The 25203-nt window shown below is 48.1% G+C and overlaps 1 protein-coding gene across 3 annotated transcripts in view; it reads right to left on the bottom strand.

Annotated features, from left to right (window-relative positions):
- Positions 1–17647: 17647 nt before the first annotated feature.
- SETD3 (SET domain containing 3, actin N3(tau)-histidine methyltransferase) overlaps positions 17648–25203 on the bottom strand; it is a 77473-nt gene continuing 69917 nt past the window's right edge. For 2 of the 3 annotated variants that reach the window (XM_069489629.1, XM_069489611.1), the window contains exons 10-13: positions 24151–24317; positions 23187–23272; positions 19720–19880; positions 17688–19032 (exon numbers count right to left, since the gene is read on the bottom strand). In XM_069489629.1, coding sequence (XP_069345730.1) covers positions 18583–19032; positions 19720–19880; positions 23187–23272; positions 24151–24317 — 864 coding nt within the window. In that variant the 3' untranslated portion in view covers positions 17688–18582. Of the gene's footprint in view, positions 19033–19719; positions 19881–23186; positions 23273–24150; positions 24318–25203 lie in introns of all 3 variants that reach the window. The other variant, XM_069489620.1, reaches the window with a different exon arrangement.

Consider the following 25203-nt stretch of genomic DNA (forward strand, 5'->3'; position numbering starts at 1 on the left):
TTACCAGAAATTACTGAGTATTTTCAATAACGTTGGGACTGCGGCTCTGTTTGCTGCTTTCGGCCTCCTGGCAAGGGGAGGGGGACCTTCATTCTATGGGGACCCCTCGCCATTGGTTTCACCCAGCGGAGCCAAGAATGGTGGCTTTGGTAAATTTGAGCCCTGTCAAAGCCCCTTTGGAAAAGAGCCCTTCGCTTGGCAGGCAGCTCTCCTGCCTCCCGGGGCTCCGTGCAGCCCCTCTAGGGTAAGTCCACCGGCGCCTCACTCCCGCGCCCCGGCGTCCGCCTCCTCTCTGCACCTGCCCGTGGCCACGCCCCGGCCTGCTCTTCACCCCTCCAACAGCGGTTCCAGCCTCGGTGCAGCCCCTGCCCCTCGGGTCCGTCCTGTCACACCCCTTGGGTCCTCACCTGCCACCCACCCAACTGGGAGCCCTGGGCCCAACATTTTGTCCCTTAAGGGCCTCATGCCCCTTGCCCCTTTTTCTGCAAATGCCAACCTGGATCTGGGTTTCACCAAGCAAGTTGAACTTCACTCCTCTCGCCTGTGCCTGAGCCGCCGACAGTGGGCACAGAGCGAGCCCTGGCACCGGCGCTTCGCTTTAACCTCAGGGTTGCCCTCGCACACCTGCAGCCCCTTCCTCGCACACCTGCAGCCCCTTCCTCACACACCTGCAGCCCCTTCCTGGCGTGTGTCTCTCTGCCCCAGCAGCACCGCCTCCCAATTCCCCCAGACTCCCATCCTGCTCCCCACACCCCAGTGACACCCCGCAGCCCCAGTTACTGAGAAACCAGCACAGTGGGGTGGCGCTCTCTCCTCTCCCCTCCCTCAAACCGACCCGGCTCCACCACTGTGCCGCCTCTGCCCTCCCAGGAGGCTCACTTTCCTGGTGGAACAGCCATTGTGACCATGACATGACCACGGGAGTCCTGGCTCACCCCTTTGGCACCCCTGCCCCAGGGACATCCCATGCTGTACCTTCTGTGCCTTCACACGTGGCTGCTGCCCTGCGAGTGTTGGTCTTGGGCTGGGATCGAGGACGGCCCGGACCCAGCTGTAGCTTCGTTCACTGATGGGACACAGGCTGACCCATCAGAGGTGCCTCTCTGGAAGGTTCGCCATGGCAGATGGTACTTCTGAGTGAGGGCTGCAGTGGACCTTCCAGAAGCTCCAAAGTCCCCTCCCCACAAAGCCAGCCTGGGCTGGGACCCTGTGCAGGTAGACTGGCCTGGGTGTCCGCCAGGGCCTGCCTCATCTGGCCCCTCGGTATCTCCAGGCTGCTGCCGCTGGTCCAGCACTGTGCTGGACCTCACGCCGCAAGGCCGGGACAGGGCGCCTACCCAGATGTCTCGGCAGCTGTGCCATCAGCCCCGCAGCCCCCTACTCTCCCATGGGCACCCTGACCCATCCTGACACTCCACTCCTGTGCCCGGCAGGCATCTGGAATGGGATTGGCCGGAATGGAACTTTGACTCCCTCATCCCGCTGTGGCCTCTTCTCAGGATGGGACTCAGCACCCCCACCCAGAGCCTCCGGGAACCCAGGCACCCTGACTCCCGCCCTCCCTGGGGGACCCCAAGCTCACCCAGTGTGGGCCAAGGGGACCTTTCTGTGCCTTGACGCCCACCTCCAGGGCTCCATCCTCTCCCCAGGGAACTTGCGACAGCTTCCCCACCCCTGCACGCCTGCCCTCTCCAGCGCCTGCTCCTCACCAACCTGCCCACTTTCCCTTTTGCTACCTGCAGTCCTCTGGCGTCATCCTACTGTTACTACTTTGTTGCTCCAGACTGCAGCCCCCTCCCTGAAAAGGGCCTGCCTCGGGGCAAAACAGGAAATGCTGGAGCCAAGAGTCCTGAGTTCCTGCCTGCTTTACCTGCCCGAGCCTCAGTTTTCTAATCTGCAAAATGGACCAGGCTGCACACACTGCCCATCCTGGCCAGGCTGAAGATCAGATGGGATTGCCTTGGGGCCTGGCATTCTGCCGGGGTGTGAGAGTGTGCCGTGGGCTCACACCGCCGAGCTGCGCTGCTTATCCAAAGCTGAGAAAGGGCCAGTTTATGCCCAATTTGATGCGCTCTGTGGTTCTGCCTCTTTTTCTGAGTCACTTGTTCCTCCTGCTGTCTGAGGTTCCTTCACTGGCCCCGAGCTTCCCGGGCACACCATACATTTCCATCACACGGACTCACTCAGGCTAATAAACGCTGAGCCCCTTTTCTGTAATAGACAGTAAGCTTCTTTAGAAGTACGACTTCTCTTTGCAAGATAAATAGATGGCGGAAAAGTAATATCACATAATAGAATATAGTCAAGGAAGGGAGTATTTTAATAAAGTTGTGTGCAGCATGTGGGTGGTGAAAAATAGTTTGTTTTTAATCAGAGAAAAGAGAGGTGAGCAGTTGCATCCTCGAGGTAGAATTTCCCACACGGGTGCGGCAGGCGCACAGCCCTGGAGGGGATCCCAGACTTGGAATTCTCACTGGGAGAGTGTGGTGGAGAGAGGATGGGGACCAGAGCGCGAGGCCGGGTTCATTCGAGTCTCAGCTGAACCTGGCCCTGGCAGAGTCACCAGGTTCCACTCGCCCCTAACAGGCTGACCCTCCACGTCTGGTCCACGAGCCAGGGCTTTCCTGGGGTGCACTTGAGCCAACCATGGGTAAGAAAGCCCTTGAACCTCACAAAAGCCTGTGCAAATGGGAGGGAATGAGTTTGACCTCTGTGGGCCTCAGTTTCCCTCCTCTAAAAAATGGGGGTAATAGACTTTACATTCTTCCTGGGCATAGAAGTTTAGCCTTGTCCTGGAAGGGCACGGGATTTGGTGGAGAAATAAGACGTGCTGGAGTCGCGAGGATTCAGTGGATGCGCGAGGCCCTAGCAGAGTGCGGTGGGTGTGTGCCGGCCATCCGTCACGTGTTCAGTGTCCCTGCGTGGGGTATGAGCGTCCCCCAGGGCAGAGCACTGCGGCATGGCCCAGGGCTTAGCATGTGAACGTCTCACAGTTCAGTGTTGGGGCAGACATATAAGCAAATGGTTCACGACCCACTGAGGCCCACAGGAGAGGCAGGGGCGGAGTGACCCATTTTGAGGAGGTGCCATCTGAGCCACAGCCTGGAGGGACTTCCAAAAGTGGAACTGTTCACCCTGGGCTCATTGCAAGATGCTTCTTGGTCGCTTCAATTTAAGGTCAGAAGTGCCGTTCCTAAGCCACCAGAGGCCAATCGGCCACGTGGGTGGAGGGCAGGCTGCCGGGTGGGAAGCCCCACTTGGGCTCTTTTGGCTGTATCCCCTTGGTGGGTCACAAACCTCTCTGGGGCCAGTTCCTTCTCTAGAAAAAGGGGCCAGTCTCACCTTGCAGGGTGGTTGTGGGAGCCAGTGGTGCAGGGCATGAGGGCAGAGCTCTGCAGCCGGCCTGCTGGGTCCGGGCCCACATCCACACTGCACGCGTGTACGTGTGCACACATTTATACATGTGCTCCCACACCTGCCTCATCTGCACACACACGAGCACGCATTCACACACACACACATGCTCACACACACACACACACACGCTCACACACACACGCACTCATGCACTCACGCACACACGCTTGCAGGTGCACGCACACTCACGCACCGGCCTCACCGGGCCTCAGCGTCCTCCATCTGCCAAGCAGACCCAGTGACAGCCTCCTCCAAGGGGAGCTTGGCACGTGGTAAATGCCCGATAAGGACAGACTTTGGAGATTTGTCCCATTCTTTCTTCCTCCCATCTCTGCCAGTCACCAAGGGCAGTCTTGGAGGGGGCTCTATTAACCAGCACCTGTGCGGGGCCAAGGTTACGGGGACAGTGGGGCACACATGAGGCCGGGCTCAGGCCTGCGGTGTGGGGAGGTCACCGGGCAGAGTCAGGGGAGGTCAGGTAGGCAGATGGTGGCAGGAGGGTGCCCCAGGCACTTCAGGCCAAGGGGGAGTCCGGGCTGGGGCACTGCAGCCCCCTGCCCCTTAGCCTGGCTGGGAGCAGGGCCGGCACCTGCGAAGCCGCCACCCAGAGACGTGCCCGGCACACGTCACTCCCCTTCCCTTGGAGAAGGAGCACCAGCCTGTGTTGCTATTGGCTGAGTTTTGCAAATTGCCTGAAAAACCCTGTCCTCTTTCCTTTGTGTGGTCTACCAGCCTCTCAGTATTTCATCTGAAAAACAAAAAAGCAACACTTGGACCCTTATGTGCAGCTACAGATTTGTCTGCAGTTCTCGCTGTACTTTTAAAAAAGAAATTTAAAAGCTCTCTGTGCAGCCTCGCAGCTGACTTCCCGGTGGCCCCCAGAATGCAGCCACCGGCCCTGGGATGCTGTCCTTGGAGCTTCCCCGGGGCTCTCGTGCAGACCCCCCCCATCCTGCTGGGACGACTGGGACCCAGGGCGGGCTTAGCCAGGACGCGGGGTTCTGTGTTACTTTGTTTCCAGCTAATTTCACACTTACAGAAAAGCTGTGGCGACAGGCAGAGTTTCCGACATCCCTCACCCAGCTGCCCCTGAAGTCAACATCACACATGACCCTGGTGCAGACCCAGAGGGCTGTCGCGGTACAGTGTCATTCCCAACCCGCAGCCCGACTCAGGTGGCACCGTCTCCACTCCAGCCCTTCTCTCTTCCAGGGTCCCGTCTGGGATCCCACGCTGCGGAGTTGTCGCGTCTCCTTTGTCCCCTCCAGCCGGGGACAGCTCCTCAGTCTGTCTTTGTCTGTCATGACCTGACACTTCTGAAGAGAGAGCACTTAGTTGCTTTGTCAAGTGTCCCTCAGTTTTGGTTTGTCGGGTGTTTTGTTTTGGGCTGAGTTTGTGCGTTTTTGGCAAGAATCCCACAGGGGTGATGTCGTGTCCTTCTCGGTGCCTCTCACCAGGGTTCCTGGTGTCACCGTCTTAGTCACCGGTGATGTTGACCCTGATGGCTCAGCTGACGGCCGTCTGCCAGCCTTCCCCGTGAAGTTACTCTTTCCTCTGTAATTGCTAAATATCTCATGTGAATCCTGTGTCTTCTCAAACTTTTGCCCACGAAAATTAGCATTCATCGGTGGGTCTTGTCAACACTCATTACTGTGGTGTTTCCCTGATGGTGATTTCCTGTTTTCTTCTTTCCTTTTACATTAACAACAGGAGCTCTACTGAAGGAAGAACTGTCCCATCTCCCGATGTATTGAATTGATTATTTATTTACATCAGTACAGACTCGTGGTTATGTATTTTATCCTATGTGCTGTACTCCATAGCATCGTTATTTATTTTGTTGGGCAAATTGTTCTAGTCTGGCCATTGGGAGCGGCTTCATTTTGGCGCCTGTGTCCTTTCAACAACCCCCCTCTTTTCCGAGCACATCCTCACTTTCTGGCAGCACAAGACATCCCAGGTCATCTTGTATTTTCACTGCCCCAGTCGTGGAACCATTTCTCTAAGGGGCCTTTCTTGGAGGATGCTGCTGAGAAACGGAGGGTGGGGGCTTGGTTTGCTGTCAGTGGGGTGCCGCCGCTCCTAGGTCCACTCAGTGGACAGAGCGGGGAGCACACGTGCCATGCGGGGGCTGAGCCACACGTGCACACATCCATGATTCTGCGTCTTTTCCTTTGCAGACAGGCTCTCACTCTGTCCCCCAGGCTGATGTGCAGTGGCAGGATCACAGCTCACTGCAGCCTCGAACTCCTGGGCTCAAACGATCCTCCTGCCTCAGCCTCCTGAGTACCTGACACTATAGGCACGCACCACCATGCCTGGCTATTTTTTTGTTGTTGTTGTTATTTTTTGTAGAGACGGGGTCTTATAATGTTGCTCAGACTGGTCTCAAACTCTTGGCCTCAAGCAATCCTCTTGCCTTGGCCTCCCAAAGTGCTAGGATTACAGGTGTGAGCCACCACGCCTGGCCTTTGTTCCTTTTTTGTTTGTTTGTTTTTTGGGGATGGGGTCTGGCTGAGGCTGGTCTCAAATGGGTGGGCTCAAACGGTCCTCCTGCCTCATCTCCCGAGGAGCTGGGATTATAGGTGCGTGCCACTGCGTCTGGCTTATCTCAATGTATTAAAAACCACGCGTTCATACTGACACTTGCGCTCCTCATACACCACCACACTCATTTCAGCCTTCCCCTTTTCCTTATTTGAAACTTTTTCCTCTAACAGTGGGAAGCCCAGCTCTCATCTACAATCTAACGACGTACTGTTCAATTCTAGCGGACATGGGGTGGTTGCAGAACTGCTGACCCACGCCCCCTCGGGAAACACGTTCACTGACCAGATGACAGCGTCTGAGCGCCATTCTTTCTGCCTCTAGCCTGACAGAGTCTGGTCGAGACGGTGCTTTCCAAAGCTGCTTAGGTTGGTTCTCTCCTTCCCCGTCCCTTCAGCGGTTCCGTTATTCATCTGTAGTACGGCTCGGTCCACTGCTGGGAATTTTGTGCCATTTTGGGCTCTCCCCAAATGCTGCTGTATTCTATTTATTTGGGAGTATATGTGAAGGGCCGGGGAGACGCTGCAAAGATTAAAAAGAGTCCGAGCTACAAAAAAGGCACACTCAGAGCCATGCCCCTCCCCCCTCGGCCCTGCCCCCGGGTTCTGTTCCCCCCCTCCTCACAGTAACTAACCTGTTCGGTGTCTGTTTTGTCCTTCCCACATTTCTTTTGCACAAATGAGCAGATACATGTGTATTTCTTTATATGTCCTTTCTTATGTGAAAGGGAACATATTACAGAAACTCTTTTGCACTTAGCTTTTTTTTCACTTAACAGTGCATCCTGGAAATCACCCCACCTCGGTTCATAAAGATTGTCCTTGTTCTTTTTCACAGCTGCATAGTACCTCGCTGTGTTTAGGTACCATAGTTTGTTCAGCCCCTCTCCTATTCATGAACTTGCGAGTGGCTCCCAATATTTTGCAGTTACAATGTTGTAACAAATACCCCGTGTATTCTTGCTGCAGGTGTATCTTTAGGATAAATTCCTACAAGTACAGTGGGTGTGTTGACAGGTGAGTGCACACGGCTGTGTCTGATATCGCCAAGTCCCCTTCAAAAGGGCTGCACTAATTTGCACCTCCGCCAGGAGTACGGGAAGGTGTCCATTTCCCTGTAGCTTTGCCAACAGGACGTCAGGTCATGGTTTAATTTCGGCTAATCTGATAGGTGAGAAATGGTACTTTAGTGTTGCTTTAAATTGCACTTCTCAATGATGGGTGAATTTGGACATTTTTTCTTGTTTGAGGACTTTTTTGGGGTGTGAATTGTCTGTTCATGTTTTTTTCCCATTTTTCTTTCAAGTTTTTGGTCCTTTGTCCCTCAGTTAAGAGTTCTTTATACAATAGAGATATTTGTCCTTTCTCTGTGGTAGATACAAATATTTTCTCCCAGTGTATTGGGGAAAAAAGTCTTTGACTTTGTTTATGGTGGGTTTTGGGTTTTCTTTGTCATGCAATGAAAACAAACTATGTAGCCAGATTTATCCATCCTTTACTGCCTCTGTAAGGGTTTTGAGGGATGGCCGGAAAGCCTTTTCTTACACTTGGATGCAGTTCTTTAACACAGACCCCACGGGGATGAAGCATTGGGCAGGGCCCGTGGTGGGCTCCGTGGCAGGCTCTGCTGGGAACGTGAGCAGGGCCAGTGCCTTGGGGAGCTGCAATGGATTACGAAGGGTTCCACTCACACAGGTGGACTATAAATTGGGCAGACTTGCCAAAATTTAGCTAAACACCATGCTTCCTGAAGACGTGGATTTATTTCATGGTGGGATGGAACTGCTCCCGGGTCCAGCATTCTCCCACGAGTCCACGGAGGGAGGGTGGAGAGAGGGGAGAGTCCTGTTCGAGTGTGTGGATCCAGTCCTGGTCCTTGCCCACATGCCTTCCCTGCACTCCCACTTTACAGCAGGAGAAATGAAGGCCAACTAAATAACCCTGCAATGGTCAAAGAGGCAGTGGAGGAAGAGTTGGCACGAGCCCATCGTCTACACTTCGTATCACTGCAGGCTGCCAGCTTCTTGGGAGCCAGGTGGTGAGCTTAATTCTTCCCTGGGAAACCTGCTCCCCATCCCTGTCCTCGAGCTGTTTTGGAGCATGGCATGCCCGTCTCCAAGCTGTGGTCTGGGTGGTCCTGGGCCCCTGCCATCATCACTGGGATCTCCCCTCCCCCACCTGCATCTATCGGACCTGCCCTTCCTCCTTGGGCTGTCGGAGGCTGGGCCTCCCCACATCCCCCGAGATACTCGAGCACTTCCCCACCTCCAGCCTAGCATCCCCAGTACCCTGCACCCCACAGGGATCTCACCGAAATTCACAGAGCCGCTACCTAGAAGGGAAAAGCCAAGCTGCTTCTGCCTGGTGTGGGAGACTCTGCAATGGGCTCGTTCCCTTCGAAGGGGTTCCTTCTCCCTTTCAGCCCAGCCCCAGAAGAGCCAGGCACCAGCCCACCTCCCTGTCCACCGGGGGAGCCGCTGTCTGCGGGGCTGGGCTCCCACGTCTCCTCCTCGGGGTGACCCTGGGCAGGCACTCACCCCTCTGACCTGCCCACACCAGCCCCACCCATTTGGGGGAGCCTGGCCCCCTGTAGGTGTGGAGCAAATTGTAGACACAATAACATCTCTGAAGCAGTGCACTGAGGAAACGGGAGAGGAGAAGCGGAGTTAGGAAGAATGGGTGGAGATGGGGAGGGAGGGGGGCCGGCGAGCCAGAGGGAAGAGGAGGGAGACAAAGATAGAGATCTCACTTCTGTCACCTGACTACCAATCTTTGGTGAGGTGATAAATCCTTCTTACAAGCAAGTAACCACCCTGCGCTTCCTCCCGCCAAGGCATCTATCCACATTTTTTCCTAGGCGTGACGTGGATGGAACTGTTGGGAAGAAAGCATTACAGTCAGAGCCACCATTCTAACAATTTTCCAAATTGCATATTTTTAAAGATGATTTTTTTTGGTTCACGAACAGTCTCTTGCTGAGCTAAATGGCTTGGACTTTTCTCTTCAGGATTTTCTGGGCACCTGCTATGTAAAAGGAACAGTGTGTACACAGAGCTGGGTTGGACACGGCCCTGGTGATAGACAGAACCGGAAGGTCACCTGCAAAGTGCAGTCGGCACGCGGAGGGCGCCATACCGCGCAGCGCAGCGGCAGCCTCGGGCTCACTGTGGAGTCTAAGCACGGAGGAGCCGGGCTGCCCTGGGGGCACAAGAGGCAGGTGCTGGCTCCTGGCCCTCCTGAGTACCTGTTGGACAAACAGATGCCGTGTAAATCTGGTTTTTACAACAGAACAGCAGCATGAAATTCCAAATGCACCAAATGCAAACGAGAAGCCACCCCTTGTCTGTCTCTGGCTGGGTCTGGGAAGGCACCTGCTCTCTCTGCTTGGGCCTCGCTGGGCAGCATCCTGGTGGGCTGTCGGTCCAGGCGGCACAGCCACCAGGGGGCGCAAACAGAGCAGGGGATACGCGGATGGTTCCAGAGGGAGCTCCCCGAGGGCTAAAGGGAGGGCACGAGGCTCTTTTGGTTTTGACAGGGGTGGAAAGGAAGGTTCGGCCTACCTTGCCGGGGTGGAAGAGGAGGACTCTGTGGACCTTCTCTGCCGTTTCCCGTGCCGTGGCAGATTCTAAAACCCCGCCCCTAACCCACACACCTGCGCTGGTCCAGGCGGGGCAGCTTCTGGTTGGTGGTGTGGGGGAAGGGCAGCCCTGGGCTCCCCTGCCTTTGGCCCCTGGTCCATTGTTCATTCCGTTTATCCGCCTGTCTGTGGATTCATCTGAGGGATGCAGCGTGGTGGGTGACAACTAGTTCTTAGCCTAAGTTGTACTTTGTTGCAAGTTTGCAGAAATTACTTATTTTAAAATGTGCAGATTCAATAGTTGAAGTCTGAAGTCTACATAATTGAATGACTAGAATCCTGAGGTGATTTAACAAGCGCATATACTCACATTATCCTACTAACTGCACACATTATTTGGGCTTAATTTTTCTATTTCCTCAGCTTGTAATCTACTTTCCTTCCCATCAGATACACAGCAATTCTATTCTTCCAGTATCAGCTGTTTTATAATCATCACCCTGACAGCAGAACTACATCCTTGTACTCATTTAATAACTATTTATCATCCTCTATCTTCCCATTTTCAAAAAGGAATAAGTTAAATGCTCCAGAAATTGGAAAAAATTGAAATTTGACCTTTATTAACTGGGTTAATTGTCAAAATCTCTGCTTGTAAAAAAAAATTAATGACCAAAAAGTGTAACTTTTAGAGTTTCAAAGATTAGGTTAATGTCCAAGGAAGTATAAACTTTGACCTTTTTGACACATGTCATAAGAAACATCTATCCTAATAAATTGCTACCTGTGAGCAATTATAAAATTTTCCCTGTATCCAATCATGCAATTTAATTGCTGCTGGAAATCCTGGTTTCCTTCGAGATAGCCTGGAGAATCATTTGATGCCTACCAGAGTCATTTCATATTTGTTTCAGGGAGGTGTATTTGTGCATTCGGATTTCTAGACAGTAAAATGCTCATGGACAGAGACCCTAGCTGCGTTAGCCACAGGCAGCTTGGGCAGGAAACAACAAAACTTGTCACAGGAATGAAATGGAAACAGAAGACAAGATTCTATGCTCAGATAAGGTCCATCATGCAACAAGGAGTTTCTAATTTCCTTGTTTATTGTCCATGTAAGATATACTGGAGTAGGTGTGGCCAGTGTGATTTTCCCTGTTACTGGTGACAAATCAACTGACCCCCAAATGGGAGTAAGAGGTGGTCTCTAAATGTCATCATTTTGGGAATGGAAAGATGTCTGCAAACCAGTACTGGGAAACTCCACTAGTCCCACAGACTAGTCTCAGAACTGGCTTCAGGTTTAGCAAAGGACACAGAGACTTCACTGTCACTTATCGGGTCAGCCCAAAGCTATGATGCCCAGGTCCCCTCTTCTAATTGCACCGCTCATTTGGGAGATCCCAGGATGTTAGAAAATCTGGAAATGTAATACCTAAAAACATGACGATGATCCTAGTTTCCAGAGGCATGCTTCCAAAACACTTAAATTGGGGAGGGGGCACCCCAGAGACTTAAATTCTCTATCATTTGGTAATAGAAATGAACCTCTGTGGGGGAAAAAAGTAGAAGTTAGACTAAGAGAAAACACACAGGTAATCTATCATTTTGCATACGGTGGGGATTAAAAGCCCTGTCCAGCCTATTTTTCATTAAGAAAGAAAAATGGGACACACAGCTCAGGCACAGTGTCCCCTAGGAAGCCCTCTAGTCCCCGGGGACGGGCTGGGTGGCAGTCCTATCCCCCCACGTCATTCGCGGTCTGCAGCCCCGGGCCTAGCATAGCGCCCAGCACGTACGTGTCAGACACTCTGATAACTGCCCAGTGAATCCGTGGATGTCACCGATTCAAGGCGTATTAGGGGAGAAAACACGGATGAGACCATGAGGACATCTGCGTCTCACTTTCCCACTGGCTCAACACAGTGACTGGATCTCCATGTGTCCCTGAGACAGGGCTCCTGCCACCTGCCTCGACCACCTGGGTGTGGGCAGGAGCTGCAGCAGCCCCCGCCCACGTGGCGGCGCCTGTGGGGAAGAACTCGGGGGGGTCCGGCGTCTCTGGTGTTCTGGACTTGGTGCGCTGCTGTACCTGACCTGGGGTGGGAAGCCAGTGTCCTCTGGGTGCCCTTTTCACCCCCTCCCCCCCTCCCCGGCCAACCCCAGGTCAATCGGCGTTAAGTGAGTACCTGAAGGAGGAGGCAGCCTCTCCTGTCACTGCAAAGTGAAAGCTGAAAGCCAAATGTTACTTGGCGTTTGGCACATTGAGTGCTCATCCTGCTGAACTTATGCAGAGTAGCCAGAGCCCTTCCCCTAAACACTCTGTTCTGAGTCGGTAGCTTTTGTTAATGTTGGTGGCGCATGAGTCACCGGCTCCCACAGCATCTCGGTGTATGGCAGAGACGCACAGAACCAGGCTGCGCTGCACGCGGTATCCACTCAGAGCCCAAGTCTTGCAAAAATAACATTGTGAGAGGCTTTTATGTAAAACACCACCTTTGTCAGAGCCGCGCTGATACAGTTACAGTTGTGTCAGGGTTTCTATTGTAGCGCCTGCTTTTTCAGAGGAGGAGGGATGTGAGAAGGGAAGGAGGTTATTAACGTGCTTTTAATTTGATCTAGGCCGATACTCAGCACAGAAGAGCAGAGCCGGGAATAAAATCCCATTTTCCTTTTTCCCTGATACAAGTTTTCAAAAACACTCATTCTGGTCCTTTTAAAATCCCAGGAGTGTTACAACTGAATTTCCTGACTATAATTATACTGCAGTCTTAATGGTACCAACACTTACATCATCAGACACCATCAGATACCATCAGCCCAAAGCCTGTTATTTTGACAATTGCCAATGACCAAAATAATACAGCCTTTTTCTTTTAATTCCTGTATGAAAAAGCAGTAACTTTTCCCAGATGCATTTCAGGATTCATTTGACATGTTCTGGTGCCGGAGCATTATTTCCAAAATTAGGCTGGTTGCAGTGGAACACGATCTCAACTGCCATCCCAATCAGTTATCCCCTGCACCTACATTTGGGGGAGGGCTTGTTTTGAGTTGTAAGATTTACCTGAACCCTTAAAGCCAACAAATTCAGAGGTGCATATTAGACTGATGTTCATACTTAAAAAATGTGTATGTATATATATATGTATAAAATAAGTAAACTAAATATTTTCAATTCGAGATACGTGCCCAGGCTGTAGAACTGGAGAATATGACCGGGGTGTACTGAACTGAGGCCCATACACTGAACCACAGGGCTGACGAGAGTGTCGCACCATCCGCAACCTCCCCATCAGGATCTGCCTCCCGCCTGCCCTGAGTTCCGTTCTTGGGCTTACTGCTGGCAATCGCCCAATCATGGTGGGAACCAGCCACTGCACCCCTGCTACGTTCTTGGCACTATGCTAGATCTCCACGTATTATCACGGCAACCTCGTAGGGCTATTCCGTTTTGCAGATAAGAAAACCAAGTCTCTGCATCAAGAGACTTGCTCTGGGTCACTCACGGTGGTAGAGGAGGCCTGCTGATTTCAAAGCCCACGTAGCCCATATGTTTCGGATGAGCAGTTTCTTCTCTGGGCTAAAATCTTGCACAGGCTAACGTGCAAATACTCTTGAAGGATCGCTCAGTCTTACCAGCCGTTGACGCTGGAGTGAGAATCTGTTCAGTTCCTTCTCAGAAGAGCAGCTGTGTGACGGAAAGGAGGAGAGAGCATGAGGACAGGGCTCCTGGCACACCCTGCACAAAGGGCCAACGGGCTGTGAACGGGCTCCAAACGGGCTGCAAACGGGCGTGGGGAGGCCCCTGCTGACCCTGTGATCCTAAAAGTAGCTCTCCCATAACCTGGTTAAGACGGAAAAGGATGTTTGAGGTCCAAGCCACAACTTGATCCTTTCCTACCAGAACACTCCTGAGGAGCAACAGGAAGGCAAGGAGAGGGGGCTGGGGTGGAGATGGGGGAAAGGGGTGAGATTTCAGGGCCAACCTGGAGGTTCCTCAGAGAGCACGTCACTCACAGTTCCAGAGATGGGGCCTCCTGGTCTGCTGCGAGTGGCCCGTCCACCAGTCAAGGAGCCCTGCGGAGCCCTCACCTCACGCCACGTGCCACACGAGGCCCTAGAATTCAAACAGCCGACGAGGCGGCAGCGCCCACCCGCACCAGAATTTACACGCTTGTTTTGTTGTGAAGTTTTGCCTAAACCATGGCCACTAACTTCTCTGTTGCCTGAAGCGGAAGGATGTGAGTTTGGGAAAGTTTTATAGACACACACATCTATATGTATTCACACGTGTGTATATATGTGTTTATATATACGTTTATATACAAAATATATGTACGGACAAACATGCACACAGATATGCTCGAGTCTGGGCCGAGAAAAGTGGCCTGAAGAAGTGAACGCATAGTAAGAGGCTGTTAAATAAAGACTGGGAGTTGGAGTTGACACCAATGTGACTGACAGTCTGAGTTAAAAGTTCCCAACTCCATAAACTGTGCTAAGGAGTCCAGGAACACAGGTTTCTAGGCACTTTTTACCTTGTTTCTAAGGAATCTACCAAGGGTGGCATTTGTGTTGAAGGGAGCCGGCAATCACTACATTTTTTTCCCCCTAAAGTTTATTCGTTACAAGATCTGTACAATCGCACGTGAGCTCTCCTCTCAGGCCCCAGGGCACCAGCAAGGCACTCAGGAATCGCTCGTGGCAGGATTCCTCCAGGGGGCCTGGACTTCTCAGCACCCCCTGCAAACACCTGGCACGTCCGGGCCCCCTCGCTGCCCTCAAGGGCTTGCCCCACCTCCACATGCTCACAAACTGAGCCCCCTAAGCCCAGCCGCACGTTGTGGCCTCCAGTGCTGCTTTCCCTTGAGGGCCAAAGCATGTGTCCACGATTCCCTTGGGCATCATGGCGTACTCTGCCAGTTAGGGTTCAAAAGTCTGCCTGGGCACCGTGATGGCAGGGTTTCTTATGAGTCTCTGAATTGCCCACAGAACCTAGCATTGCACCAAGATCACCACTGTTGCTAAGTCCAGGGCTGAAGTTCCTGGATCAACAAGCAGATGGTGCCCACTGCTTCCGGGCAGGGCAGGGATCATCTTGCTAACTCCAGTCCCACAAACATTTTCTGCCACCCATGTGGCTTGGACTTAGGAAATAGTAATGACCAACATTAACTGATGCTTCGCATGTGCAGACATCAGACGTGGTGCCAGAAGCCCGTCTATGCATCACCCCATCTGGTGGTCCCAGCACTCTCTAGAGGTAGAGGGCGCAAGATGCCCTGAAGGAGGCTACAACAGCATCCCACAATGGCCAGGGTCCCTCGCCTGGGAGAGACGCAGGCTGCACGGAACCAGGTCTGTGGGATGCAGAACTTGTGTCCCAGCTACCATGTTTTGCCTCCCAGATAGTCTGACAGCTGGTGGCCTGTCCACGTCCAGCACAGCGAGCCTGAGCCCTCGCACAGCCATCTCGGAGAGAGCTCCCTCCCGCGGCTGAAACTACCTCCCCCACTCGGCGGTGGCAGTGCCTTCTGCAGAGAGGAAGTCAGAGCCGCCTTCATGCGACAGTTCCTCAAATACATGAAGACAGGAAGATCATGTCCCTGCCAAAGGCTTCCTCTCTCCAGCCCAAGCAGACCAGGACCAGCACCTCAGCTTCATTTAAATAACAAATTTGTCAGTGCATTTAAATACGGTTTGAGTTACTGAAATTCAATTTACACACAGAATTTTAGGAATACATTATGTAAGGTGCCGCTGATTAAAATAATAGGGTGACCCTTAATGAGGTTATTGGATTCTACTCTATATACCCACCTCAAATCGACATTTAAATAAAAGTGAGCCAAATTCTTGGGTCAGGTTATCAGCTATACCCTATAAAACACACTCATTTTGCGAGATCAGTCACAAGAGGAACACGGCGCAAGACACATGAAAAGCTTCTCACCATAGCTATGGCTGGTCGCAGTGACACTAAGATCTGGGCTCTGAAACCCAGCTCTCAGCCAACCATCACTGAGTCTTTACAGTCAGTAACATTTAAGTCCTGAGCTCAAGTCACAGGTACTTTCTTTGGATTAGCTTTTTTAATCTTTCATTCCAACATGTACATATTAACCACCAAAAAAAAAAAATTAATGATTTACAGAAAAGTAATTCCCTTATTTTTAAGTGGAGGTTTAATTTAGCATAGCCTTGTATATTGGGAACCTGGGAATATTTTTAATGTCTTACCCCATCTCTTAAAAAAAAAAATTAAATACATCTTTTAGTGAGCCTATTCTAGAAACTATTGGGGGAAAACCACCTATCAATTGCCAGTTTCCGTGAAAAGCTGGGTGTTTTTTTCTAGGCTGGTACAATCTAATTGCTAACTGTTTACACAAATAACACACAGAGCTAACGAAACAGAAGCGGAGCCTGGCGTCTTCCCAATGACCAGCCTGGGCAGCTTCTTATCCAAAAGCATTAAGAAGAAAGTAAACTTTAAAATGATTTGAGAGAAAGGTCTATTTTCATGACAGATGGCAATGAGGGCTCTCAATGCCAATTTCATCCCTTTCCCGCAATTTTCAAATGCTTAAGTTGTAGCTCCAAGTGTCTGTGCAGGCAGCTCTGTAGCTGCCGAACCGGCACGGGGCAGAGACGGGGCCTGCCGCGTGCCGCGGTTCCGCCAGCCTTCAGGAGTCACTTTAGGGCAATTCAACCCAGTTCAGGACAGCAGCGCTGCCCAACAGACACTGTCTTCTCACATCGAACGGTTCTGTTCTCATGAGCACCACCACTACGTCACAAACGCAGAAGGTGCTCTCAGCTGGAAGTGTAACTTACGTAACTTGACAAATAAACTGTCCATGAACTAATCGACAGGAGAAAATGGTCTCTGTATTTTTAAGCAAGGAAATTTGATAATTTAGTGCCATTCTTTCATCTCACAAGTAATGAAGAAACAGGTCCCAGGAGCAGACTTGACGACACCCATTATAGGTGGCGCCAGGGCTGGAGCTTGGAACCCCATCTGTCCAGTCCGGTCTCCTCCAGCTGCATTGGAATGTGAACCTTTTCCACGTGACATTTTGAAAACTATCCTGTCTCCTGATGCTATTTTACATTTTAGCTCGGTATATGTTTTTTTAAAAATGGACATTTTTAATATTAGGCTTAAAACTTTTCATCCAATGAGAAAATGTATCTATAGGCAAAATGGCCATGAAAGTTCTAGTCTCTGGGGCTCCTATGCTGGAGTAGAAAACTCCTTGAGTGCCACAGCACTTTTGCCTTTTGGAAATTAATAGGTAAGTTTTACAGGCTATCCATATTTGTAGTAAAGCATCTCAGGCATAAGGCTGACATAAGAGTTGGCAATCACATGCTTCCTCTTATCCGTAAGTAAGTTCAAACTGCGTACCCAATGGCCTAGGAAAGTTACAGGCATCAACACCAACTAACATTCCCAAACTCCCACAGAGATGAAGCTTGCCACGAGTGTCCAGTGTAGCAGGCAAACCTAACCTGCTCAGCAATTCAAGGCAAGGTCTTCAGGAGTTATTCATCTGAACTATCAGGAGAGAATCAGGCAATCTATCTGCAGAGCAGCATCTTCTCCAAGGAGAAACTCCTTCGGACTACCCATATGGCGGCAGTGTTTATCAAACCGGTTGGGTGAATAGTTACATAGCATTTTCAAAATAAGCAGTGTATTTAATAGTTAGGATATCAGAGACAATGTGAATATTTGTGATTAAGGAAGACTAGCAATCATTAACCTGAAAACTGGTGGCTTTCTGGGGACAGTTCCTGCTCCGACCCCAGGAAACTGTCCCAACCTTTTACTTCCCCTAAAAGCTAAGTACTCCTTTTCCCATGTTCCTGCTGCCTTCGTGGGCAGGTGGGTGAGGGGGCCCCACTGCAGGCCTCTCGGCCCCACGGCTGGCTCTCTCACCCAGCTTTCTCGTTCCTCTCTGTGCGCCCAGGTGGGCAAAGCCCCCAGCACAAGTCAGGGTTCAAACAATACTTGAGGAATAAGGATGATGGTTTGCATAAAAGCTCGACTCAAAGGGCCTGCCCCATTCCAAAAAAAAAGTAATAGACAAAAATATTAATCATTTTTTCCTTTTAATAAGGGTTTTACTCAAAAGTGTAGCTTTGAAAATCTCTAGCTTGGTGTGAAAACCAGAAAAGCTGGGGAGCTGCCTCACTTTGAACACCACCATGTAAGGCTGTGGGCCGCTGTGTTTGCAAACTCTCCATTACCAACGCTGGAAATCAAATGCACCACTTTAAAATCAGAGCCAACATTTAAAATTAGGAGGATGATGCATGTCCTACTTTGATTCCAGAAGAAAGGACAAGTTTTTAATACAGTAAAACAGAACACAAAAAGTAAACAAATTTTTAGAAATCACTAGATATATATGTGTGTGTATATATATATTTATGTAATTAGGATTATCGTCAACATTTAAAACTATTAAAAATAAGATTGCCACCTTACTTTTTCTTTTGGTACTGGGAGTTTTTTTTATAAGGAGAAAAACCAAAGATTTTGCCCAAACGCTAAAGTTTCCCAACTTCCATCCTGTTCTCCGCCGTGCAGTTTCTCCACCTTCATGCTGAATACCCAGAGTCCCGCCAGCAACTCGCGCTGGCAGGAGGCAGAGCAGGCCTTAATTCTGGCTGTCAAGATGACAGGCCCACAAAAGCACAGCTGATAGAGGAACTGAATTCTTCCCCAGGAAGAAAATACATTTGCCCACAATGGGTCTGCAAAATCTTCCAAAGGCACCTCTTCCCCCTTTGTTGTTGTTTGTTAACTAGTTTGTTTTCCCTAAAAGTAAGATGGCAATCTTAATCAAAATGGGAAGCTAGATTTTTTAAATAACTTAAAAAAATCATTTTTATATAAAGCAGCAAAAACATATCTTCCTCTCTGCAGAAAGAAAAATGTTAACAAGGAAACACAGCGATGTGAATGGACTGTCCACGAACTTTTGCTAAACTGAATTTCCCACCAGCTCAGGCTTCATCTCAGAGCTACTTTTTAATTTCATCAGTGCTGTCTGAAGAAGATCCTTTGGCGTCTTCAATTGCTCTTTTACTTTCTTCTTGATTTAAATTTTCATTTTCGGAACTGCTCCCGTTGGGGATAGAGTTCTCACCATTTACCAGCCCGTTCTCTGTAGCCTTGGCTTTGCTGACGGCCTCTTTGATGTTCAAGGCCTCCTGCACTCCAGCCTCCTCCTCAAGGTTTCTCAAGACCAGGGGGAGCCTCGAGTCCCCCACGCTGCTCTCCAACAGCCCAAGGTTACTCTCTTCGTATTTGGGAAGCGGAGCTTTCTCCTCCATCTGTTTGCGGTAGAATTCCCGGTTGACAGCTGCACTCTTCACTGCTTTCTCCAAAATCTCTTTTTCACCTAAGCGCAATTTGATGGCCATTGTTGCACGAACAGAAAGGTCATGGTTTTTCAAGACGGATTTATCTTCCTGGAAAACAAAAAAGGGCAACATTAATTACAAGAAGTCAAAATCAAAACCACAGAGACAGAAGGCAGGTCGGCTGTGGCAGGGGATGAGGGAATTTCTGGGGTGATGGAAGGTTCTAACACTTGCCTGGGCAGGTGGGTGCAGGACTAGACACATACAAACGTGCAATGCGGAAGTGTGCATTTCATTGTGTGTAACTTATACATCAACAAAACTGTTACAAAACAAGAAAGAGCCTGAGTCAAACAGTGTTACCACATTGGACAGAGAACTTTATTTTTAAAGCCATCCTCTATCTTGTGCACTGCCGTAGCCCCCCCGGGCAGCAACTGGGTGAATGATACCAATGGGGGACAGAGAAAGACTTATTTGAAGTTAGTGGCTCAATGGTGAACTTTAAAGGCACAAATGAAATATTATGTTTGTGGAATCACATAAATTAAAATTAGAAAAAGGTATTAAATAGTTTAAAAAGTGTATCTTCTAATGAACAATGCCTAAATATGATATTTTTGGTTAAGTATAAACATGTTAAACATAAAAATAGTAATATTTTAATGAAACATGCCAAATATACAATTTATTTTGCTAAAAAATTACAATAATTTACATTTAGGAAGAAATCTCTTATTAGACATCTTTAAAAACACATCAAAACACAAATCCTCATTTATTCAATCTAATTACCTCAATAGTTGTTTTATATGTTTTTAAAAGGAGTGAGGCTCTGTCTTCAAGAAATGCCCAAAGTCTGACCTCATTGTCCCAGCTAACAGGAAATTCAGAGTTGCCCAAGGTGAAGATTCTATCAATAGCGTTGTCTCCTAGCAAATGTTCTTTCAGTTCTTCTACAAAAAATACAAACAGCAATCTGTTAGGAAGAAAAAACTGTGCCACTTCTCATTTTAACAAGCAATCCACCTTAGCAAATATCTTTTCCAACAGTGTCATTTTCCCACGGTTAAAAGCCCTCCCTGATCAATCAGCCAGGCCATCGCTGGACTCTCCAAGGTGGGGACAGAGCTAGGTTTCAGGGGAGGAGAAAGAGGTGAGGTCTCCTATATTTGGAGTCCAGGTTAGGCCTTGGCACGGCACTCCATTTTGCACTGTTTTTATGAGGGGCACTGAGAGCCTCTAGACAGTTTTACGAGATTTCTTTTAAAGACCATCTATGGGGCCACATAACCTTTGTTTTGACAATACCTTTTTCACTAGCCCTGAGCTCAGTCATGTCAACTGGGTCAAAAGACATCCAGCTGAACAACGTAAAGAGTGAAAACAAACAGCAGTCACAACGATCCAGTGATCCTTCTACACTTAAACCTGATCAGCGCTTACTCCAGTAGTTGACCTGCAAAGCTATTTATCTCATCTTACAAGGAGTAAGCCACAAACTGAAGCAAGAAAATGAACTATAAAAACCTTAGGTAATGAAAAATATGGCTGTATCTTTCACTTGTCAGAAACTTAAATAGGAATTACAAATAAACACAAAGGGAACATCTCGATCACCTTCAAATACATTTAAGAAGAGGAAAGAATCCAAGCAACTGCTCTGAGCACTTTATCTCCCATTTTATCTCACATTATCTCCAAAAGACCAAAACATGTCGATCCTATTCATGCTCAAGAAATATACCCACGCTTCTTATATCATTATGAGACAGTAGCTCTTTCAGAGCAAAATGCCCCACAGCTGTCACTATTTACAATTCAAATTGAAGAACTTCTGCTGCCAGCAAACCAAACTTTTATTAGTATTAGTGAGAGTAATTCAAAGAATACATCAATTGTCTTGACATGACAAATTGTCTTCCTATGACTAATGGGAAACTAAGGAGAATCAACGGACTTAAAAGGATTCAAGTAGTTTTTTTTTTTTTTTAAGGAAACAGAAGTTATCTAATGTTCAAAAAAGTTTATTACGTTGTATTTAACTGTTAGTAAAGATCATGATAAAATTCAGGTTAGATTTTTGATTCTTCATTTTATATTCTTTGTATAAAGCAGTGAAGATTTTTTTTTTTAAAATAAAATCTTCCTCAGTGGTTGCAAATTCCTTTCCAGAAGCCCCAAACACTAAGGTTACTATTTCCTTCCTCAACCCGCCCAGGTTTTACTCCGCAATGATGAAAGCTGAGGGGTGAGTAGCAGAGCTTTCTCTCTGCTACTTTATAACCATGAAACTGGACTCATTTCACATTCCTAGAGAAATAAAACCTAAAAGAAGGGGAGTAAGACAACGTAGCAACGTGACCTGCCTGGAACACGGGAGAGGAACCAAGTGCTTCTGGAGCAGGTGTCCTCCCCTGCTTCCTGCCAGCAAACAGGTCCCTGATGCTACTCCCTGTGCCTCAGTCAGCCCCGTCCCCATTCTGGCCCAGGCAGCCTTGTGTCTGGTCACCCCAGAGAGTGCGGAACCCAGGGCCTCTGCCCCTCAGCCTGGCTCCTCCTCTGCAGGGAATGTCCTTATAGCTGTCCCCTCCTCCTGCTCCTCCTCCCACCAAAGCCAAACCTTAATGGTGCCCCAGGGTCTAATTCAAATGCTGTTTCCTCCAAACCTCTAGAGTGCTAGGAATATCTTCCATGGATCCTGTTAACAGAGCTGGGTTCTATGCCAGGGTCATTACTTGTTAGCTAAATGACCTTGGCCAAGTTACTTATCTTCTTTCTACATCAGTAAAATGGAAATACTTATCTCTCAATATTGGTAAGATTAAAATTAAGTATATAGCATATTTAGCATCGTGCCTGGAACATAGTGAGTGCTCCACAAATTCTAGGAATATCATCACCCTCAGCTCTCTTAATTATAAATTCTTTGAGAACATGAACTGTGACATTTGATTTTGGATCTATCTATATATGAATACATGTAATATATCAAGAAATACACACACACATATATATGGGAAAAAAGCCCACAGTTAACCCTTAACTTGTGTTCATTAAACTGAATTGATGAGCCATTACCAAAGTACAAAAATCACCAAAAGCTCCCACTTGAAAGACAGTAAAGTTACAGCAATACGGTTCCTTATAAGGAACAATGACCATATCTCACTTCCTCTACTTTCTGTGGCTGATGGCTAAGCTGCCTCTCTGTATTCTGTCTGGGACTAAGTTTCTTCTGCCTCCCGTGTGATGTCGAGCCCTGGACTCACGCGGCACAGCTCCCTGGATCCAGACGTGAAGAGGCATAGCCGGCAGGGGCAGAGCGTCCCTGCCACGGGCCACAACTGCCTGCTCTGACCACCTGCCCTCTCCCCAGTGCTCGGCAGCTTCCTTCCAGGAGGAGACTTACCTGGTCTGTTCACTCAGTCGATCATTCACACATTCATTCACTTATTCCTACCCAATCTGTTCTACCATAATAACAGTATCACCACCAACACACACACACACTTAAAAATGAAATCTAGGACCAGGGAATTTGGAGGAGTACCTTTTAGGATGAAAATAAGAACATAACCACAAGAGGTCAAATCTCAGTATAAGAAACCCCAAAGGACTTGTCTTAAGCAAATATAAAAGTAGATGCTCAATACATGTATTTAACTCTTTCTGGGCCTGAAATACAAGGCTGTAGCCAAGAACATTGTGTGTTCTCCACAGACTGTCTGCAATGTTATCTACTCTAACACGATGCCTGGCGCTAAACGCTTGCTGGCAATTTCAGAGTTAGAGTGCAGAATTGGTTAGCAAACCAAGTCCTACGGTCCACATACGCCCCTGCTGACGACATGACATCAGTGTCAACTGATCATGAACTTCCCCAGTAAGTTAGAGACTAGTGTCCTGTGAGTGAAATTATGCTTTGTCAGTCTTAGGTAATAAGCACATCAAAAACTCCCATCTACAAATACACAGTTTTTATATACTCACATAATCCAAGATGCTTTAAGTTTCTTTCTAATGCAGTAGAGAATTACTTGTGTGTTACAAATGAATATTAACAACACACTGAGGATTTAATAAAACATTTCCAGGGTAAAACAGATCAATTTCTTCTTTCTTCAGTATTGCCACCTTAATGCTTCCCAACAGTGCTTTACTTTTAAACAATTTCACCTTTAATCTGAATCCCTATGCTTTATACTTCCATGAATTAAAAAGAAAAAAGTCAACATCCCTTTCTTCCTGACGTGATTTACCTTCGGTCATGCAGAAGACGCGGAGAAAAGCCAGGAGCTGGGCAGAGATGGGTGGCTCCGTGAAATGCAACGCAAAAACGCTGGAACTGACAAAAGCAGGAAGCAAGATCAGTCACCCCGCAGCAGTTACCCACTGGCTCCAAAGGGAAGCCCTTAAATCTACCGCACGGGGAGCCGTCCTCAAGGAGAGCTGAGCTAGAGCGAGTCATTCCGACTCCTCATCTGAACTACGAATGCACAACTGTCAGTCCGCGCACAACGCAGCAGTCAGGGGCTGCAGGACCGGACGGCCATGCCTTGGTGGCCCACCTCCGCCAGCCAGCTTTCCTTATAGTCTAACAGCAAGAATCTTAGGTTGCACACAACATGTTCAGAGAATTAAACATATTTATGGTTCCTAAAAAATGTTAATAATAATTTATGTTGAGTTCACACTTTAATCATTAATCAAATATTGATAAGCTCAATAAAAAAAAAGGGTCTAGATAATCCATTTTCATTAAGAACGGTTCCTCCATTCCCTGGAGAACTAATAAATCTTAAATCCTGTCTTCTTTATCATTTTACACCACAAATGCAAGAAAATCTTAAAGAATTTAACTTGAAATTCTTGAAATCACTGAGGATCATGACTTCATTATAGAAACTAATGGTGGCAAAGAATTAAATGAAACAAATTGATCCAGGTCATTAACCTTTTCAAGGTGAAAGACATTAATGACACCAAAGCACTTATTTAACTTAATGAGGATTTCAGGCCATCTCCCCTAGAACTGACTGCAAATGCTCCCAATGACATAATTCTGTTTATCTGAAACCGCTGGTAAATCACCAAGCATCACCATGGTTTAAATTTGCTGTGTAGCAGGGATAAAGGGATTAAGACAAGCTACTGTAGAGAAGTTTTATTAACACACCAAGTAAACACCATGCAACTGGAAATATTTCAAGTTTTTCTACGTACGTGGGGATGCCAGCTCGAGCCAAGACCTCGGCCTTCATGGCGTAGAGCCTGTCACTTTTACTCACTCCGAGCTTTATTTTCACTCTGTCGTGTGAGTTATTGTCAAAGAAAAAACCACTGTGGATCACAAACTCTGCATTTGACCGAGTGCCATAAAAAATGTAAATCTGAGATGCAGTAAAGAAAAAATAAAAGGACATAAAACAAACTTAGCATGCATTCTCAATACAGAGCAAGGCAAAGGATTAGTTCTCCTATGTTTAATGCTGCTTCCCATTAAATAGCTTAAAGTAACTGTGCACCTATTTGATAAATCAGGTGTTTCGAAGGTGAAGGTGTGCAACTTTCCCAGCTTCCCAAACTGTCTGCGATGCAGTGATGCTGAGCACCCACTTCTACCATCACGTGGCAGAGGGGAGGCCACCAAGGAGAGCACTCACCGAGGCCTTCACTAGACACAAAGGATCCCAGATCCCCGGGGTCCCTCGGCCTCTCTTACAGCCCTCTTTGTTTTCCAAGGGACAGAAGGCTTATTACTTTATTCACACTTTAAAATTCACCATGTTCTTCCTCCCCTTTTACTATAGGAGAGACTTTTCTTTTAAAGCAATGTCTGTCAGAAATTTATTTCTAGATTCTGTGGCAATTAATTCCAAACCTAGCAGGAGAGTTTAGGAACTTTTCTGAAGAAAGACCAGATCAGTAAGTACTTTGTTAGACTAATATTTTTCATTTTATCTTAACTGGAATGTCAATAGTCTGTATCAATTCTGTTTCTGTATTATCTGCTTAGGTGGAAGACTGATAGGTAGAATGCAGGTATTTATAAATGCATATTATGAAAGGCTTAACCCTGCTCCCACCCAAATCATTAGATTTAAAAAAAAAAAATCACAGATTAAAGTGAAAGTACAAGACAACAGATCTTAAGATTCCTGATTCCCTTATGGTTTTGACACTTAAATACTTTCTTTATAAGAAAGTTCCAATCAACAGAAAAAGAAATAAAAGCAATATGGTTTATGAAATTAAAAAAATTATTTTAGTATCATT

The sequence above is a fragment of the Eulemur rufifrons genome, chromosome 2, assembly GCF_041146395.1.
Source record: "Eulemur rufifrons isolate Redbay chromosome 2, OSU_ERuf_1, whole genome shotgun sequence".
NCBI lineage: Eukaryota > Metazoa > Chordata > Mammalia > Primates > Lemuridae > Eulemur > Eulemur rufifrons.